Raw genomic sequence first — 22,185 nt, 5'->3', positions numbered from 1 at the left:
AAATCAAATAGCTTATACAGAAAAGTTACCATCATACCATCATTGCTCATTTTGTATATTAATCACTAAAAGAATCAGAATTGTTCTATAGATCGATCCACTTTTTCAAACCCTTTACAATAAACTGCAGTTAAAAAATAAAAACTGTAAAGATATTTGATTAGATTATAAAGTGTTTAGAAAGTATAAATAGCTATTTTAAAACATTTGGAACAAGCCGCTATGTGTTACTGAACCAGATTCTTATCTATGGTACCTAAAAGTCAGTTTTACCAGCCTCAGTGGTACATAAATCAACACTGATGGTTTTAAAATTTCAAATATAATGACACAAGTTTAAGAATTTTTAAGTACATTTTATTAAGAATGTATCCCTTTGATAAGATTATGCTTCAGGAGGCTTTTAATGCCCTTGACATAAAACTGTACACATTATACAAAAACAAGAAAACCACAAAAAAAATCAAGGTGAGCAAAACCATTAGAGGACAAACCTTATTTAAATTATACACAACTCAATGAAATATTCTTACGGAAAATATATAAATACTTTTTCTTTCTATGTTACAGTTATACAATATAAATCAGATTTCAATGTCTGTTCAGTGACCTACAAACACCAGAACCTCCAAATATGTAGCAGCGTATTACTAAATAAAAAAGAAAATTTTGTGGTTAGGGAGCATTAAGTCAGATTTGTTTCACAATCCCTTACCACTTTTCAAAACTAATTTACACCATTTGTTTTACAATGCAGCTTTAGGGTTTCTGACAGGCCAATAATGGAACATTTTCAACTATTATCTATGAAAGTTTTAATCTCCCCCCTCCTTTGCCCCAAGACTTTGCATTTTGTGCTAAATCAACCTATTTAGTGGCAAAATTACAAGATATACTTTTTTGGCATAAATTATATTTTTCAAATTAAATATTTTATAAAGAAGGTCAAACAAAATGTGCAATTTATGCATGCTGTGGCATAGCTATCCACCTATATTACAAAAATACTCTAAAGGGGAGAAAATCCACATTCTGTGTGAGTCATAAAACACTACTATGAATGAAAACTACCCTGGGAACCTAAAACTAAAAGAAAAAACAAATGCTCCTAGAAAGATTCTCACAGATTTCAATATTGTCTGATAAGCACTGCTATTAATTTTACCGGTATGCTTTTATAATCAAACTCTCACTGTAGTGATACTCTTGAAATGAAGCTGGTAATAATGTATTCCCTGAATGGGGAGACAAGGGAGACCTTTCCCAACTTACATTTTGGAAAATGTGAAATGTTCTTTTACTCCAACAGCTCTTCTCATAAAACTCTCTCAATTGTTTCTTTTTTCCCATGTTCAATGGAGTGTGAATTTGAGACCAAACTGGAAGCATAGGACAAAAGGGGAAAAACCTTACTTCCAAAGGACCTTTCCCAAGGTAGTTTACAACGCTCCTCTCACACAAAATTAGCACCTCACTCTTACCATGCAAAAGTAACTGCAGTTATAATTTGGATGACAATTTGATTGCTTTTTATTGCTTAATGATCTGTGCTTTAATGTGGGAATAAAAGGCATCCTCTGAATGGAATGAAAAAAAATTTATATAAATAGCAGGAGACAAATCTAAATAAGCATTCCCACCTCACTGCTGAACACTCTGCCATTGTAATATGCCCAGAAAAACTCAGCTTTAATTACCTCAAGCTCTGGATAAAAGAGCTCAAAACTATTAAAGCCACCCCATTTCAAAAGGACTTATACACCTGATGTTAGAGTAACTACCATAATAAAGTATATACCTTCAAAGAGCCTCTTTCAAAGTCAATGTCTTACAGAATGCCCTTATGCTACCAATCTTCATTAGAAAATTTTTTATTAGGGAGAAAAGACTTTTTCCCTCCTCAAGTCTATCTAAGCATAAATAGGAAGTAAAAGTATAAGAAATTTTAGACCATATTTAATTACAAATACTAATTTCTAATTTCCGTATTTATCAGTATTTACTTATTAGTATGTGAAGCTGAAATCTGTTCTTGAAAAAAATTTCAATTAGAAATGACAATTCACTTTACAATTAGAAATTCACAGTTTACAACCAGCACAACTGCCCAAATTCCTCCAAATTATTCAATAATTACCAGTAGTACAAATTTATATGGACTAAGATTAATTCTAAAATCTTGGAAAACTACAGTATTGACATTATTTTGGTATTTTATAGTCTGGAAATATCTATTACATATAGGTGCTTTTCTCAATTATTTCTATTACCACTGACAACATTCCTAACCTTTTCTGCTATAATTTAATATTTTAAACACTTAAGTAAATCACTTGGCACCGCATGTGAGCATTTTTCATCATAGAAGTCTACTTTTATACAAATAAGTACTTAAAGAAAACATATTAGACCTGTCAGTGAAACATGGATAAACCAAATAGCAGTATACATTTAAGTATAGACATCTTTTTTTCTTAGATTACTGAGAACCACAAAGCTCTGTCTCCCCAAACTAAGTGCTATAGGCAAATATTATGATATATACACACATCTTTCAAAGTAATAATCAAAAAAACTGTTCAGGCTAATAGTAATGAAGACTTCATTTCAGGATGAATGAGTGAGGTGGGGTCCAGGGATGAGTGTGTGTGTGTGTGTGTGTGTGTGTGTGTGTGTGTGTGTGTGTGTGTAACAAAAAATTTACTGTTAACTTTTGAGGGATTAAACCACAGATTTTATATTAACTGAGGTAGTGTTTAAAATGAATGTCTAAAATATGTTAATCCCATTATTCATAAGATTACTACATCACCTCCTTTGGAGTTTTTAATCACTATTTGGTCTAGTATCTCTGACATTTGGTTCTCCGGAAGGCAGTTTAATCATCCAAGACCAAAGACCAAGGTGACAGGCAACGTTCTTAGAAGTACTGTTAACATTTAAATAAACACTTGGGTTCAGTGATAAATTAAAGTTAAAAAAAAAAGCATTTCTTTTATCTTCAATTGGATTTTATGAAAGAAAATCTGAAGAACCACTTTTTAACATAAGCAGAAGCTTACAGCCCTTATCTGCTTTGTTATAATGTAAGTTGCTACACAGTGCACATAAGAACAATTCACTGAAGTGCAGTCAAAGAGGTGTTATGAAGTGAGATGAAATGCTTCATCCCAATTGGAACTTTCAGTGCCAGTATATTTAAAAAAAAAAAAAATCTCTGTGAGTTACGTTTTCTAGTTCACAGGGTTCTTTACAGAGATCTCAAAGAACAAGCCCATTATAAAAAGGATCTGTAATATGGGAAGATATTAATCCATGTACTATGACTGTGTCAGAGTTGATGCATAACTGTAAAAATGGTCTAAACAAATGAATTAAAAAAGGGTCCTAATCAGTCCAGCTGGATTTTTTTTTCTATTTATATATAGACCTCAAAAAAGATAATCCTTTCATTTACAAGCATTCTAATGAGGATGGCCATGCTTTTTTATATACAAATTTGCATATATGTTTAATTCCTGTAAAGATTTCCAAATATTTTTAGACATACACAAATTAAACACACAAATAAACAAAACCTTGCCCTCATCAACTTAATTTTGCAAATGTGATAAAGGCAATTACTGTACTCATTCATAAACTCACCTATCACTGCATTTAGTTTGTGCAAAACAAGAACACTGATATAAAAATTAAATTACTGCTGCTTTAAAATTTGGTACTTAAGGCTTTTCACTACAATTTTTAATCGTAATAGTAAGTTTCATTAATGATATTTTAAAAGGAACTATGGCTTTTCTTTTCCCATGGAATGTATAAACTGTAGGCAAACTTATCTTTTCCTCAAGAGATGCAAGATTTTATTTAATGCTTTCTTTTGCTTTAGGTCTAAATTAATAGTGCTTGTTCAAGTTACGGTTTAAAATGGTGATATGGGAAGCTGATGAAAATGGAAGTCCACTGAAAATATATGCATTCTATGAATGGAAAATACTTTGAATTATAAAATAATTTTTCTGATTTTAATCAGGAACTGTAGTGAAAAACCTTAATTAGTTCAAATAGCCTACAATAACACATTGCAACAAAACTGAAGAGATGGAAAACAAGAAACTTTATGTAAGTCTAGTAATGTAAAAATAATTTATAAGTCCTGGTTGTTGAGGCTCTTCTTTCGCTGTGAGGCTACAAACCTCTGAAGTAGTGTTATAAACATGAAGAAAAAAGTGGAAGGGCCAAAGATCCCCCTCTAATACCAGCAGTTACAGCACACCCCATTGTGCTAATAGGATGCACCCTCAGAGACACTGATTCCTAGTTTCCACAAATTAGTTAACAAACAAGGCATCTTTATATTTACCCTAAAAAAAGAATTCAGAAATAACGGTGTGAAGGGTGCTTCTGCATATCTTATTATTGTTCCACTGTTATTATGCTCTTAAAATGAAAAAATAGAAAACCTATGTAGGTATTCAGTGCTTGGCTCTTGCATACAATGGTAACTAAAACTCTTAAAACTGTGGTAATGAACAATGAACCCCTAAAAGGGCTCAACGGGGGAGAGAGGAAGTTGTTTCGGTTAGGGAAGTCCGCAGTTCCAACTGCTCATGTACCAGTAATTGCTGGAACAGCGTAGCGAAGATACTCCTATCTTTGCTGCCCAGTCAATCGGCATTTTCTGAGGCTTTTAGAAGTCCACAAATATGAATATATATAGTATACATCTATATACATCATAAATATGAGGTCAGGATTCAACAGATGTATCAACTATAGGTTGCTTTGGTGGTGTTGCCAAGACAGCCTCTGCTTCTTCATGCATCTAGAAAAGAAGTGGTAAATTATTAATGACTTTCTAGTGTATCAACAGATATAATCTCTTTTAACTTAATTCAGAGATTTTTGAAAGATAAAGTTCAAAAGTACAAATCCTACTTACTTGTAAAAACTGTACATCCTGAAATAATTCTTGTATGAACCTCCGACATGGAAGTCTAAATGTGCAGTGTGACAGCAAATGGGAAACCTCAGAGTAAAGGCATATGTCATCAAATGTTTGAGGATACTTCTCCTTAATTCTAAAATGGAAGAAAGGACTAGGATGTGATAAAAATTATAATAATGACTTTGCTATTTTCTTTCAAAATATCACTTTTTAAATATCTTTTTCCTCCAGATATTGATTAAGTGGCACATCTGGGTGATGGCATAAGAATATAAAATAGTAAATATTCCTACCTCACACTTACATTAGCTATTTTAAGTTTGGGATTATCTCTTAAAATGATAAAAACACAAATACTTCTTGGAAAGTTAGAAATATTCTTTATCACTGGCATGAGAAATTACAAAATTTATTTATCAGCTTAGGATAACTCAAGTATTTTCAAAACTAAGTTTTAAAATAGAAATAAGTTTTTAAAGTTAGACTGAAATTATTAATATCCTTGACTGGGCTCGCTCTCTATATCTTTCAACCTTTAACAGTGGCTTTTAGCTGGCAGAGCATCTCAGAGTCAGTGGTGGTATGGGGTAATGCACAGATTAAGGACACACTATACTTAGAGCTTCTGACCAGGAGGTCTGCAGTGGGACCCTGGCATCTGTGTTACTATTATTTTGTAAAGCCCCACAGGAGACCCTGAGGTGCATTTTTTTTTTTTTTGAGGACCACTGCTTTAAATAGTGCAAATCAAAGATGCTGAAGATTGCCTGAATTTTCTTTTATCATGTTGCTGTGATTTAGAAAAGCAATAAAAATTCTGCAACTTTTATTAAAAGAAAGGAGTAAAAATAGGGAAAAATTAAACCAAGAAAATATCACTTATTTTTATGTATGCCAGCTTTTCTTAAGCTTTAAGGTCTCAGGATACCCCTACTTTCTTAAAAATTACTTGAGAACCCCACAAATTTTATTTTTTGTGGGTGATAGCCATCAATAATTACCATATAAGAAAGTAAAACTGAGAAAATTTCAAAATATTTATTAATTCATTTAAAAAATAAAATTATTACATGTTAACATAAATACATATACTTTAATGAAAAAAAACTATATTTTCCAAAACTAAAAAAGTGAGAAGATTGGTATTGTTTTACATTTTTACAGATCTCTTTAAAGTCTGGCTGAATAGAAGACAGCTGGATTCACATACCTGCTTCTGTATTCAATTTGTAACCGTACGCTAGTTTGGTCGACGTATGTAAAGAAAATCTAGTCTCACTCAGATATGCCATGCAGTTGAGAACCACTGATGTAAGCTAATTAGTCTAACTTTTGAAGTATTTCAAATATCTTTTTCACCATAAAAAGCAGAACAAAGAATACTCATGCTCATAGCTTACTTACGTTAAAAGCCCAGTTTCATGACATTTAGTTGAAACTGAACTACTCAAATTAATGACTAATCTCAGAACTTCTTTGCGAAGGAGTATACGGCACATTGGTGTATCATCTGGAATTGTTTTAACACCTGAAGAGAAGATTAAAATATTTTATCTATATCACAATAGAAAAGTATTATAACTCATGGAATTTGTTTTTTCAACTCTACCAAATATATAAAACTAAGATAAATTGCACATGACCTGCCAATCATTTTGGGAGCAAAATTCTTTCTAATGAAAGCAGATAGCTAAGACGGTATGTATCAGCAGCTGATATAGGTGCAACAGTTATCTAAACATACCTCAGTAAAACTGACTTGTCATAGTTATGAGACAACTTTAATTAACAGTATGTATCTACAACAACAACAGACTAAGTATAGTTATACAGGGCTTGGATTTAAATCTGAAAACTTACCTAGTAGCAATTCTGTGCTTTTGGTGCTGCTGGCTGATCCTTCTTGAGACACTCCATCACTGCATCCAGAAATGCCCGAAAATTTAGAGGGAACTACTTCTAAGGGATTATGGATAGTCTGCTCACACCAATCAGAATATGGAATGTCTTGAAGGTCTGAAGAAAAAATTAAATCAATTAACAGATCATAATGGCTTAATTCCTATGCTTGCACTGTATACTATAGAAGAGATGATTCCTTGTAATTTCTTTCCAGTCTTCAATAATTATTTTCTCTGATGAAGATTTTCAAAGTAAATTCAGACCACTCAGATAGTAAAATTTGCTAAATTCTAAAGACATTTATACATAAAATTTTATACTCCTAAATTATAAAAAATACATAAATATGTGTTTATTTAAAGAATTCAAATAAAGAGGTATACAGAATAAAAAATGAAGGTACCTTATCTACCCCCTCTCCCATCCCTCCCACCCCCAAACTAAATACCCCTCTCTTAAATATATAAAAATTCAGATATTTGCTATTTTAAATTTCTCTTTCTTGCTCTTTTGGTGTATAAGTGGGATTATACTGTATCTATTATTCTATCACTTGTTGTTCCCACCATTTAATAATTACCAATATTAGAATCACAGTTCCCTGGGCTTATCAGTTCCTTCCTTAGAGTTAAATTTACTATACTACCCATGCATTGCTAAGGTATACTCCTAGATGGGATTTTAAGGTCAACCAAACATCTTAGTGCTGTTAAAATTATTTAAAAATTTCCTGAGCACTTGAAGTGATTAGAGCAAATGGAAATCAGAAAGTCTTTGGTTATCCTTTTAGGAAGTAACATTGGGCAACCCAGAAATCATGCAACCTCAGTAGCTACAAAAGAGATTGAGAGAGAAGAGACACACTCAGCCAGAAGGTGAGACCTCTTGATAGCTAGTTCAGTCCTCTTTCCACTACAACACATTGTCAGAGTATTAAAAAGAGCTTTTAAAAAAGCTTTTTAAAAAGTCCAGGAAACTAGACCAATGTAAACACACACTACCTCTCCCTATGCTGTTTTCAACAGAATAGATATCACCACCTCATCTCATCTTTAAGCACTTCCTAAGATTAGTATTTACATAGTACTAAGCGGAATATGCTTTGGTTCCTCAGAAAATCAATTTAGCATAGCTTTAATATTAAGGAAATCATGCATCTGTCAGGCACTTAAAAGTAATGTATGGTACTTAAATTATACATTGATTTAAAATATAAAACTACTGCCAAAAGATCTGAGAACTAAAGATGTACTTAAAAACCAGCAATGCTGAATAACCAGGTAAGAGATGACTATGTTATTTTAGACTCAGTTGATGAGCTTTCCAGGGAGTAAAATGACAAAATATTCCAGTGCAAGGAACAATAAGAAAATTATACTTCTTTTAATCAACATGTTTCTGAAAAGTTATAAACTAATTCATTTCAGCCTCACCTTCAACCAGTGATGACTCCTAACATTTCTAACCTGTTACAACCACATCTTATTTCTAAAGATATCATTCATTCTCATTAAAAAAAAAAAAAAAAAATCATGAGTCTAACTAAGCCAGGCCAAAAGAATTAGTTTCTTCCATTGGAAGACGTGAAAAAGCATCCTAAGTATAGTGATAACAGAAGGCTTTTACTACTACATGGGGTATTTTTTTGTGTGAAACCTGCTATAAACCATATGAATAAATTTTTTAATGAAATAATTACATGTGCTAAATGGAAACTTCAGAGAACAAGTGGGTAGAATATAGGCACTATTTATAAATTGGCACGATAAGGAGAACCAAAACTTCCTGAAACTGGGAAAGGACCAGCTAGTTGGCCTCCTTCTTTTTATGCATGGAAGGTAATGTCTAGGACTCTGCTGAAGGCAAAACTGTGCATACTATATTGATGATACTGACTTTTAGGGACCTTTATTTTCTATCTTCTCTTAAAAAGTATTCAATGCAATGATACTTATACTTTTACTCAACACATTTTATTTCAAGATTATTTTTAATTTGGATGAAGCATTATGTCCATAAACTGAACCATTTTATCTATGTGATTGATGTTTAGTTTCTTCACTGTAGTTGTTTGCTTTTACTGCTTCCTCTCTTTTTAATTAACAATATTCTAGCTCAGCTTTATCTTTTAATTAAAAATGGAGACATGAAGCATAGGACAGACCAGACTCTAAGAAACTGGATACCTTCTTTATTCCCTGTATCTGGGCATAAGGCTGACTCCAGCCACTCTATGTGGGAAAGAACAAAAAGCTCTAAGCAAAAAATTACATAAGTCCATATGGGCTAATTAAGAAAAATCATAAGCTCAATTTTTCCTATCAGAAAGTAGCCAAGTCGCCAAATAGCTTATCTGAAATGCTGAAACAATTCTTTATGAAAAACATTAAGAATTTCTGTGAGGAGCTCTGTCTCTGGTAGATATACCCACCTGATCACCAGTTCCCCTTGGCAGCAGGGATGTAAAATGAAATGAACAAGGAGATTTTCCTTAGGAGCACAGTAAGATCATTCTAACTGACCTGTCAGAATTTATGAAAGAATATTATTTCTAACATAAACAACTTAGTGTGAGTTACCATTAACGGAGAGCCTACTGAATGTTAATCTTACATGTTAGTAAGTACCAAAACCACACCATAAGGCAGGTATCGTTATTCCTATTTAGAGATTTAAGAAAAAATTAAAAGTAAATCTCAGTGAAACTATGTAGATTGCCCAAGATCAGATAACTAATAAGATGGAAAAGTTTGGCTTTGAGCCTAAGTCTCCTTGATACCAAAACTCACACTCTGCTATGTTTACACCAGGGGTCTTCAGTGTTTCTTGAAGCCCTGGCATTTCCTAGCCTTCTCTACCCCCAATTTTATACTTGGGCAAGGCTAGTAGATGGAGTGCCACCCCACTGTTCCCCTTACATCCTCATCTGCATACCACTGAGCTTTTGTATAGATTTTGATTGAAACATGGGTTTTGCAGCTAAAATAATTTTGAAAACCACCACTGTCTCTTTAGGGCCCTCCCCTACCCCATGTAGTTTCTACCCACTCCTCACAAATTTGTCAGTTTAATAACCTAGACATTCAAACTGATCTCTTGCCATTATCTTTTATAGTTAGCTGATTTTTTTCCCCAGTGCTCTCTCTTTCACAGATGGACTGGTCTACAACACTTAGAAGGTTTCCCACTCAGTTGGTTAGCTACATTAGGGCAAATGTGGTGGTATACATAAAAATGGACCCAAAAGAAATATATAATACTAAATGTTGAAAGGCCAACATGTTGCCTTGCACACTAAACAATACAATGCACAAGTATCTGTGAAGGTGGTAGACACAGAATAAAATGTTAGGAAATATCCTAATAGCCTTTCCACTGAGCTTTAACATTTTTTGAACTACCACTACCAACACTACCAACACTACCACCAGACTGAAAGTTTCAAAGAATGAAAAGTCTTGTGTTCAAGTCCTGACATCCCTTTAAAATGATCATTACATAGTAGAGGGACAACTTCAGACTATAACTACAAAGCTACAGTAATCAAAACAATATGGTACTGGCACAAAAACAGAAATATAACATATAGACAAAGGGAACAGAATAGAGAGCCCAGAAATAAACCCATGCACTTATGGTCAATTCATCTACGAGAAAGGAGGCAAGAATATACAATGGGGAAAAGAAAGTCATTTCAATAAGTGGTGCTGGAAAAACTGGACAGCTACATGTAAAGGAATGAAATTAGAACATTCCCTGGCACCATATACAAAAATAAACACAAAATGGATTAAAGACCTAAACTCCTAGAAGAAAACAGAGGCAGAACACTCTTTGACATAAATTGCAGTAGTATATTTTGGATCTGTCTCCTAGAGTAACTGAAATAAAAACAAAAATAAACCTAATTAAACGTAAAAGCTTCTGCACAGCAAAAAACAAAACAAACAAAACAAACAAAAAAAACACCCCATAAACAAAATGACAACTTATGGACTGTGAGAAAATATTTGCAAACAATGCTACTGACAGGGGATTAATTTCCAAAATATACAAACAGCTCATACAGCTCAGTATCAAAAAAAAAAAAAAACCCAAACAACCCAATCAAAAAATGGGCAGAAGACCTAAATAAACATTTCTCCAAAGAAGACATATAGATGGCAATGAAAAGGCCAACAGGCACATGAAAAGATGCTCAATATCACTAATTATTAGAGAAATGCAAATCAAAACTACAAGGTATCACCTCACACCAGTCAGAATGGCCATCATTAAAAAGTCTACAAACAGTAAATGCTGGAGACTGTGAAGAAACAGGAATGCTCCTACATTGTTGGTGAGAATGTAAATTGGTGCAGCCACTATGAAGAACGGTATGGAGGTTCCTTAAAAAACTAAAAACAGAGTCACCATGTGATCCTGCAATCCCACTCCTGGGCATATATCCAGAGAAAACTCTAATTGGAAAAGATACATGCACCCCAATGTTCATAGCAGCACTATTTACAATAGCCAAGACATGGAAGCAACCTAAATGTGCATCAACAGATGAATGGATAATGAAGATGGAATATTACTCAGCCATGAAAAAGAATGAAATAATACCATTTGCAGCAACATGGATGGACCTAGAGATTATCATATTAAGTCAGAAAGAGAAAGACAAATATATGGTACCACTTATATGTGGAATCTAAAAATGATACAAATGAACTTATTTACAAAACAGAAATAGACTCACAGACATAGAAAACAAACAATGGTTACTAAAGGGGATGGGGGGGATAAATTAGGAGTTTGGGATTAATATATACACACTATTATATATAAAATAGGTAAACAAGGGCCTACTGTATAGCATAGGGAACTATATTCACTATCTTGTAATAACCTACGATGGAAAAGAATCTAGAAGAGAATATACATACACACACACAACTGAATCACTTTGCTGTACACTTGAAAGTAACACAAATATTGTAAATTATCTATACTTCAATTTAAAAAAATAGTATAGGAACTATTTTTTAATTATCTGCCATGGAAAATAAAGACGTCTCCTTTCTGATACACAAAATACTTAATATGGCTGATACCAGTGCTTCTCAAACATTCATGTGTACATGAATAACCTGGGCATCTTGTTAAAATGCTGATTCTGATTCTGCGTGTGGGGCAGAGTCTGCATTTCTAATAAGTGCTCAGGTGATGCTGATGCTGCTGGTCTGCTGACCACACTTTGGGTAGGAAGGGCTCTGCAGGACTTGGTCCCTACCCGTTTTTCTAGACTGATTCTGTATTTCCTCTCCCTTTGCTTTCTGAGCTCCATTCCCACAGGTGTCTTTTTAGTCCTTCCTACTTCCCATACTTGCTCCCATCAGAGAAGACCTTTGCTCATGCTACTTCCTCTCTCTCAAAATTCTCTATACTCCAGTCTTCACTTAGGTTCTATTCATTCTTTCAACCACAGCTCAACAGCAATTCTTCCGAAGTCTCTTCTTTGATCTGCCTACTTGGTTATATTCCTTTGTTAATACCATGTACCTATCCTTGATGGCGCTTGTTACAAACGCAGTATTTATATTAATATTTGTGTACTGATTGATCGAGTGGTCAGTCAATCCATTTCCTTCTCCATTGGATAAAAGCTCAAAGAGTGTAAGAATAATATCTTTCTATTTTTCTCTCTCTCAATTGTTTTCCTAGCATCTAGTTTAATGCCTGATCCACAGTAGTGATGTAATAAATATTAAGTTGAATGCATAAATCCATAGAAGTTCAGTGACTTTTTAACAATTAGCCTGCCTCCCTTCATACCTCCGAGAGGGGTATCAATAGTAAACTGTAATCACTTCCCAATTAAGAGTTATTCTCCTCCTCACTTCGTATCACTAGAACAATAGGTGGAGGGGTTCTGATCCTGTGCCAAGGTGAGAGCCTTGCTGACTGCAGCAAGTCTTCCACAAGTCCCACACTTGATGTGACGCCACTTGATTACTAGCTCAATAATCACAAATGGATTAGAACTAGCTGGGACTGTCTTGTGACTGGGTAGTTAGGGAGCTGGCTTCCCTATCTCGTTTGATAAATAAAGAGAAAACACTTACATAGCAAAACTCCACAGTAAGTGCTTCATAAGTATTTGTTGAATGAGTAAATGAAGAAACAGAACTTAGAAGAACTAAAATATCATAAACAATGTATAGACAAATGATTTTAAATAGCATCTTCTTTACTGTGTACAATACATCAGAACAATAATGCCCAAACCTTTCGCTCACAGAAAATGAAAATAATTATAGCACTCTGGGTCCCTGGACAGGACTGTTCACAGTGGTAAGTGCCTAGTCCAAGGGTTTGTCAAACCCAGGCCCGATTGGGGCATGGAGCCACGGAGGGGATTAATCTCTCAGCACATCCATATCCTATTTGTGGATGTGGTACAACAGTGTGCTGCAACCCATCAGTTGGGAAGTTCTGAATCAGGATGCCATGGAGAAACGTGGATGAATGACCCAGAGAACTTTGGTTATCACTAGATTTTTTTGAGGGTGGCTAAGTGATATTCACCAAGAAAAGCTATCTACACATATTTATAAAAAAGCTGAATCTGGATCTGATTCATTCACTCCCTCACCAAAAAAATATTGAGTGCCTAGTATATAAAGCAGTACTCAGCTGAGTATTAGAAAATAAAAATGAAAAGGCATGACAGACCATACCTTGAAGGAACTTATTGAGTAGAAGGGAAAAAAATAACCAAGCAATAATTATCATAAGAGATCTATGTACAAAGAGCAATGAAAGTAAAGAGGAAGAAGTGTCAACATACGACTAAGAGGGTCACAGAAAGCTTTGAAGATAAAACAGCCCCAACTCTGAGGATGAGGTGGGCTTGCCAAATGCACTGTGTGTGAGCTTGCATGTGTGTGAGGAGAAGGCGCAAGAGGGAACAGTAGGGAAAACACACTCTTCATGCCTAGAACCATGAAAAAGAGCACAGTCTGTTCAAAAAACATCTAGTCAGTAGCGGTGTATCAATTATAAGATAGGAGAATGGTAAAAAAAACAGCAGACAGATCACACAAAGAGTCTTGTGTGCTGGACTTGAATAGGCAGTAAAAAAAAACTGTCAACAGCCTAATCCAAGGCAGTAGTATGAAAGATGAATTGGAAGGGGAAAAAACTGGAGACAAACTTACTAACATTCCCACAGGGAGATGCTGAGTGACCGTACTAAGGCTGAGGTAATGCGAATGGAGTAAGAGGGATGATCAATCGGGCTGGGAGATGACTTGTGACTGGAGCAGATTCAAAGACAGGTGGGTTCATCTTGAAGGACATAATCACTCACCTGAATGACTACATATTGCACTCAGTTGGTTACTGGGCTGGAAACCCAGAATTTCAATACAGACACAATAAAGGCAGTTATCATCTGTATGTTCCTGTAGTCCAGTGTCTTCTGTGCTTTCTAAAAACAGAGAAGCATCTGAATGGATTGAATTCATTATTTCTGTAAGACTCATCTGCTGTCGTAGCAAGTGAAAAGAGTTTTTTACAAGACCTCCAGTTCCAGATGGAAGACCTGTGCATAAGTAAATACAAAACATAATCTGATGAAGATGGTATCAATGACACCTCTTTCAAGGTGCCTTAAACTATGTGAAATTTTAAAGAAGGGAAATTAGGGAAGAAAACCAGAACTCCTTTTATGATTCAAAATCTAACCTTAACTGGGGAGAAAAACAGGATAATTTGCTTTAAATTATGAAAATAATTAACATCAGCAGATATACTTATATTACTTTAATATGGGGTTTTAAATACAAAATAAAAAATTAAGATTACACAATTAGGTATCATTTCAATTCTTAATATTTGTGTAATCAATTCTTAATATTTGTGTAAAGAAAAGTAATAATTCCGAGTCTAAAGAGGTCCTTGTTAAGAAAAAATCATCAAGATTTTAAAGCTTTAAATTTGTGGCTGATAGGCATATATTAATTAAAATACCACAGCTCATAGCAAAGAGAGATCATGTAATGTATTAAGTACATTTTTCTCTCTCTCCTTTCCCCAAACAGCTGTTGCTTAGACCTATGAGTGTAAGTGTTAAAATTTTTTCACGTATTGTTTGTTTAAAACAGAAGCAACTGATCTGGTCTTTGTCTTCTTGAGAGGCTTGGTACTTAGTTGGAAAAACACTTTAAGTCTCTCGCAAAAAAATACTGTGGTTTAATTTTAAATTGACTCAAACAATTATTTTGCTATAATTTTTTAAGTTGACCCAAAAGTAAGTATACCTGAATTTTTAGTGTCATCCTACTGAAAAGAATTTTCTTTTTAATATAAAGAGGAGAACAAAAACCATGCATTACCTCCTGCATCATGGGCAAACACTCTTGCACCTCGATCATCATGTGGAGGTATGTTTTTTGCCTGAAAATAGGGAATATCCTTTACCTAAAATAGATATGTCATGGTAAGTCCTGTTATAAAAATTCACTTTATGTATATTAGCATAATTAAATGAAATGTAATTTAAACAGAATTACTATAGCACATGAACCTATAACGAAAAGATACTGAAGAAGGTTAAATCACCAAAACTTGACAAAATAGCATAAAACTCTTAAGGTCCTTATCTATTCTTGGTGACTTAAATGGATATTAAAATAATTATTTTAGAATTTATCTAAAATGTTTTTAGACTTCTAAACAAATGTGTATTCTTTAGTACTATCTACCTTCTAGAGATTTGTGAGTATTTCGTGGGATTAGCACAACATGTGGCTGCCATATTTGGGATAAATAGGATCAAGGATTAAATAAAATAAGGAATACATTGTACATTTCAAACTTACACAATGTTATATGTCAGTTATATCTCATTTAAAAAAAACAATAAGGAATAAGTCAAGTGTGACTAAAAAGCAAGATTAGGCATTAAAATTTCTATAGAGAATATACTGATAAAGAAATCAAACAAGATGCTGATTTAGTGTGAGGAGAAGGATAATATGCTGGGGACTTAGAGATGCTAAATAAAAGAGTATAGAATAGTTGAGAAAAGTGAAATAATTCTCATGGTAAAATTTCTTTAAATAACACTGCCTAAAAATACCACCTTCCCCCAAATTAGTATTTGCTCTAAATTATAATTTCTAATAAGCAGTTATAGAATATGAAAAAAAACGTAAACCAACTCATAAGAAAACAATAGAATTTATGATACCTGGAATATATCATTGATGTCTACTGGAAGAGCAAGACCAATATAGTCATCTGAGCTACCATACGTTGCACTGGACACCATGGACCTCACTGAGGAGGATCGCTGCAGGGTATTTTGGTTAATAGGACTTAATAAATCTTCTTTATCTAGCGAAGCATAACTTAAAGCTTTCATGAACCTATAATACCATTAAAAAAACTATATTAGTTTCTTGATTTGTTACAGCAATCACATAAAGAATTATAGTTTATTTTCATACCTTCATAAAAGAAAGGAAGCTAGTCAAGTACTAAAGAGTGCCATCTTATTTACTGAGAACATATGAATACTTGAAAATATTTCTCTCTTATAAGTTGATATATAAAAGGTCGTCAGTAATGTTGACTGTTGACCAAAAACAACTGTTACGGTCTCCCAGGTAAAAGTGAAAAGGTGAGCAATTAAGATAACTTTCAACATCTAGCAGTAAAAAATAAATAAAAAACTGACCTCAGAAAACAGAGGTATTATCCAAGAACTAACTTCACAACCATTTGAGACTGCTAGATTTGCTATAAGTAAGGGCACGTCTACTAATTCTATTTAAGATTATTTTTATTAAAATAAGGATAATCACTTATTCTTTGTGTGGTAATTACTTTATCAACATAAGATTTTGTAACACAGAAGACAGACACAAAACAGTAAAAATGGGACTCCCCTGGTGATGCAGTGGTTAAGCATCCACCTGCCAATGCAGTGGACACGGGTTTGATCCCTGGTCGGGGAATGCCACAGAGCAACTAAGCCCGTACGCCACAACTACTGAGCCTGAGCTCTAGAGCCTGCATGCCACAACGACTGAAGCCCGTGCACCCTAGAGCCCGTACTCCGCAACAAAAGAAGCCACCACAATGAGAAGCCTGTGCACTGCAACAAAGGGTAGCCCTCGCTCGCCACAACTAGAGAAAAGCCCGTGCACAGCAACAAAGACCCAACACAGCCAAGAATTAAAATAAAGTACACATCTAAAAAAAAACCAGTAAAAATGGTATCATATATAAATATTACAAGAGACAGTTTTATATGAAGCACTGATATTTCCTCAATGCATTCCTTACCAGTGATTCCATAACATGGAATAATGACATTTCCATAAGATACACCTTTCTTATACAGATTTTTATTCATGCAACAGACATGCTAAGATATTTATCATACGCCTGCTTTGTACAAGGTTCCACACTATATGTATACTGCTATTTGAAAACTCAAGTCATTTAAAATGTAATAACATACCCTGATATTAAAACGAAGAATTATTTTGAAAAGAACACAAAATAATGTTTTATAAATAGTAGCTATTAAAATTATCATAGCAAAACCCACTAATTTCTACGAACTTCCACCTAAAAACCACTCATAATTGAAATTTACAAATTTTATAAAATAGGTCAGTAGTTTTTAAATTGTACTCTGTTATACCTCTGTGATTCCACAGAACTCTTCAAAGACTACTGGAGTGAAGGGGAAGAAATTACTGGTATACTCACCTCCACAATACCTATTTCAACCAGAATAGCTCTGTTTTTACATATTCTACGTTTTGGGTTTCCACAGCAATGTTTTTGTGAAGAAAGGTTTCTCTACTTAAAAAGCGACATTTAAAAAAAGCTTAAAACCACTTGATCTAGTCCAATCTCCACTAGATTAGGCAATTGAGGCCTACATACTTCAAAATTCATGAACTTTACCATACAGATTTACCACGGTAAACAATTGAGAGGTTTGCCTGGGTTTGTTCTGCATTGATGAGGCTTGCAAAACTTTTGAATTCCAAGCAGATGAGACATTATAGCATAATTTATGGAACTTTTTCCAAGTTCATTCATTCAGTGCCAGGATTATAACTCAAGATTAAGGATTCCTACTTCAGTGTTTTTTCTGCTATGCCCCAAGGAAATACTCAGTAAGATATGGTTTTTAAGAATGCTGGATTCATGCTAACCATTATACCATAGGTATCAGTATGACTACTCTTCTAATTTTATAAGAAAAAAAAAAAATCTTCTCAGCCTAGATTCCAAACTATTATTTTACAGTAAATGTGTAGTTATCGTCCATCATTTTCATTTTCTCTGAACTAACCAAAGGAAACAAGTGGGAATAGGAAGACTAATGTCTACACAATTTTTTCCTCCATGGAACCCAGTACACAGTTAAGTACTAAACACAGTTTGAAGAACAAGTGACAGATTTAACCAACATGAGATTTTTGTTAAGCCTCATGCCTCTGTACAGCTGTTTCTGTTTCTCTTGACTGCTTTTTCTTTTTTTTTCCCCTCCCAAGAAATTAAAAACATCTATTAATCCTTTATAGTGCTGATAACTTGGCATTTTATTCCAGGAGTAAGATTTCCAAATATCCTTCTCTTGATCTAACAGTGAATACAGGAAATAGGATCCTAAGAACCCAGAATGATTAGGAAATAGTGATTCGGAATAGTTGTTTCTGGTTTATTCTAATGAATATTTAAGCAATGAAACTTTTTATCTGTGCTTTAATCAGTTTAGATAGAAATGCCTGCTTCAGTGAGACAGAATAACCCTAACTGGGTGGTTCAGAGTTAACAGCACTTTGGTTATTGTACTGAGCTCTAAGATGGTGGTACCCTTACTGCTTATTTTGGTGTGCTCCATTACTGCCCCTTGCTGAATGCTACTAGCTGCTGTAGTCTCTGAGTTTCCAAATACTTCATTGTAGTATAAAAGTTTCCTCCTTTGCCACCAATTTTATCAGCTCTCCTTTCCTGTCAGTGTCCCTACCAGTAGCAGCTTATAACTGTTGCTTCCATAGGCCTGAAAATCTGATATACAAACTTGTTAGAATAAACATCAACAAACTATGAATGTGGGTCAGAGGTACTTCCTTTGAATAAAATCTGTGAAGTTCACTGCATAGGTTTATACTAGTGAGCTGTTGGGAGGGATGAGGCTGTCAGGTAGATAAGACATTACTGCATAATTTATGAAATTCTACCAAAGGGAATATAATTTATTATTTGCTACAAGGGATCTCTTCTACTAAATGTGTTAACATTCCTGAAACAAAATTGCTTAATAACTTAAGAATTTGGTTATATAAGAGCCAAATGGATTACATGAAAGAAATAACTATCAATAATAATAGTGATGATGATAACAGCTAACTTTTATCGAGTGTCTTAGTATGTGCTAGGCACTAGTCTCAGTACTTGACAAATACTAATCCATTTAATAAATGAAAATGAACAATCTAAAACTAAAGAAAGTTTTTAGAAGTATTTGGTCCAACAAAAAAGGAAGGTATAGAAATTTTTGCAACAATAAAATTTAACACTGCATATCTTTTATAGGTAAAATCTACTACTTTGACCAGCTTGATATAATCTTTAGATATGGCATAGAAATCTCCCAAATGCTCCTGAGCACAGGCAAACTGCTATTGCTGAATTCTGAGGGCCAAGTAATTCATTTAATGTTCATTTGGTTCCTACTTAATAATCACAGCTACTTAAACTGAAAAGAATTATACTGAAATTTTCAGTTATCTTAAAAAAAAAAAAAAGTCAACTTTTGGAGCCTTAAATTGACCTACCTGAAAAGGTTGTTTGTTATTGTAGGTCTTAAGCTCCTGATTCCCCCGACATGCTTCTTTTTAAAATCGATCCTTGCAGAAGCGAGAAATAAATAAAAAAAAGCTTGTGACTTATGTGTCATTGTAAAGCATATATGTTTATTTTCAGGGCCTAAAGGAGTTTCTTTTCCCCCCTCGCAGCTGCAAGAATCCATTTCAAATCATATCGGGTAACTAGGAGCTTATAGCCTACTATAGTAAACAATTATAATAGGTCAGTTCTGAGGTTTACGTAGATGTAAAACCTGGCTAATGCTTTACATTTAAGTCTATTAAAATGCAAACATTATTGTTCATTTTAAAATGTATATTTGCTCACCTGCTTGGTGTTAACCTGGACTCAAAGCTGTTGGCTTTCATGGTGATGGTATCAGTAAACAGCACATCTTTTGCTGGAGACGCCAAAGCTTCAGAATGAGATAAGGATGGATGCATTCTTTGCTGCTGTAATCTTTTCAGTGTAGCGTAGCCAAAGGCATCTCTAGAACTTGTGTAACTAAAGTTACAGTCTGCTAGACTTTTAATTGTAGCAATAGAGGGTGCTTTAAGGGACTGTGCTCTTCTAGGAAGTGTATGAGAAGAACCTGGAGGCACCAGGGACACTGAGTTTGATTTAGAGAGAGAGAGATGGTTAGACTGTGGCGTCAAATAGTGGCTTGTCTTAACAGTTTTAGTACTTACCACAGTACTCATACTTCCACAGTCAGTGTCCACAGTCGTAGCATCTACACCTACTGTCTCTCGTGAAGGACTTGAGCTCATTGAACTTATGCCACTTGTTGTAGTGTCTGTATTAAAACTTTGGCTACGTATCTTCATATGTGAGCTCGCTGAACTTTCTACAACTAATCTCTCTCGGCTTGTGTTTTCTCTGTGATTCTCTGTACCAAGACTCTTGGTGAATTTTAAGTCATTCTCTCCAATACTTGGAGTACTACCAGTGTCTTCAATGTGCTTATTCCCAACAAATGAAGTTTCTAATTGTAATGTTTTCTGTACTGTGGATATGGGTGTGAAATCATCACTATGATTAAAGTCAACACTGGGCTCTGTAAGCGTTCTGATCCGCCTGTTGCTTGTCTTATTTTCAGATGACAGTTTCCCTCCTTTTGGATCACTGCTACTACGATGTTTTTTATTAGGCAAAGTAAGCGAATTTAAGATACGATTCTTCACAAGTTTACTAGAAGCAAAGAAAGGGAATGAATTTTTATCCTTCATAGGTCCAGATCGATCATAAAATGCTGGCTCTGCATCTTCATTGATATCAAGGAAAAATGTACTAGTAGAGCTGCTGCCAAACCGGTCATCCTCCATTATGAACATACCTATGATCAAAGGATTAATAAAAGCAGATAAAAAAGGACAAATAATCATAGTAACTATTAGTGACATAATTCAGGAAATTTTTGTTTAATAGTCACCTGGGGAAAAATTTTTCAAAAATAAAGAGTCAGACTGCTGAGCCACATAAAAAGAGCTTCCTTGAGACCCAGAATTTGTCCTTGAATAAAATATAAAATTTGTCATTATGATGATCTTCTGTTATTTCCAAAGAAAAACTACAGAACTCATTATGTCACAGCTTGCATAAAGTTTCTTTTATCTCAGTGAGTTTCCAAACCCTCCAAATATTCAAGATAAAATTAAAGGCAAAAAGGAGACTTGACCCTGGATATTTACTCAGTTGGTACAGATTCCTGGTGGTTTATTCCTCAAATCACAATAGGCAAGAAAAATCAATCTTATAAGAAATGAATGTCCAATCTTAAGCAAACTATACTTACAAAGAACCGAGTCACAACATTTTAAATTCATGTTTAAACCAATTATATTTATTTCTCACTTTGCCTTAGGAACTAAGAAACTCATCTAAATTCAGGGCCTCTAATAAAAGACTCAATCCAGGTGCCTAATGACATCTATGGGATTTTATTCTATTTTTACTTTTAATTTTCTGTTGAATAGTTATAAATTACTTCAAATATATTCTGAAAGAAGGCAAAATAAAATCTTAAACTTGCACACTGCACTGTATTTCCATATTTTGCCAATTCTAAGATGCACATTTTTCACACTTAAAATCTCTAAAATCAGCATGCATCTTGCAATAGGCAACATTTTTTTTTCTTAAACAGTGGTGCATATTATAATTTATGGTATCTTAGATCTAGTGAAATATGGTTTGATAAATATTGCACTATCTTCTTTAAAAAAAAAGTGTCTAAAATCTTCTGCACCTAGTAGCATTTAGCACAAGGCTTAAAACTGCAAACCATTTTTCATTTAATTTATTTTTGATACTCCATCTTTTAACAGTTTCGCTAATTTTAAAATTTAGCTCTTCTTTCAAAGATGAGTATATGAATATATCATCTCTTAAATATATTCTAGTTCAACAACCCTATATCTGAAAAATGAACAAAAGAATTAGGTAAATGA

General features: G+C 34.0%; 1 protein-coding gene across 6 annotated transcripts in view; it reads right to left on the bottom strand.

Annotated features, from left to right (window-relative positions):
• Positions 1–335: 335 nt before the first annotated feature.
• RICTOR (RPTOR independent companion of MTOR complex 2) overlaps positions 336–22,185 on the bottom strand; it is a 127,695-nt gene continuing 105,845 nt past the window's right edge. For 2 of the 6 annotated variants that reach the window (XM_027092723.1, XM_027092728.1), the window contains 9 exons: positions 20,063–21,071; positions 19,705–19,776; positions 16,089–16,266; positions 15,232–15,316; positions 14,205–14,438; positions 6,806–6,961; positions 6,350–6,473; positions 4,940–5,078; positions 336–4,822 (listed from right to left, as the gene is read on the bottom strand). In XM_027092723.1, the coding sequence (XP_026948524.1) occupies positions 4,748–4,822; positions 4,940–5,078; positions 6,350–6,473; positions 6,806–6,961; positions 14,205–14,438; positions 15,232–15,316; positions 16,089–16,266; positions 19,705–19,776; positions 20,063–21,071 (2,072 nt within the window). In that variant the 3' untranslated portion in view covers positions 336–4,747. The remainder of the gene's footprint in view (positions 4,823–4,939; positions 5,079–6,349; positions 6,474–6,805; positions 6,962–14,204; positions 14,439–15,231; positions 15,317–16,088; positions 16,267–19,704; positions 19,777–20,062; positions 21,072–22,185) is intronic. The other 4 variants (XM_027092725.1, XM_027092724.1, XM_027092726.1 and 1 more) reach the window with 4 other exon arrangements.

Source organism: Aethalodelphis obliquidens, unplaced genomic scaffold (genome assembly GCF_003676395.1).
Source record: "Aethalodelphis obliquidens isolate GAN/ISIS:26980383/991018 unplaced genomic scaffold, ASM367639v1 scaffold80, whole genome shotgun sequence".
NCBI classification, from domain to species: Eukaryota; Metazoa; Chordata; class Mammalia; order Artiodactyla; family Delphinidae; genus Aethalodelphis; species Aethalodelphis obliquidens.
The sequence above is the reverse complement of the archived record's forward strand: the minus strand, read 5'-3'. Positions and strand labels throughout refer to the sequence as shown.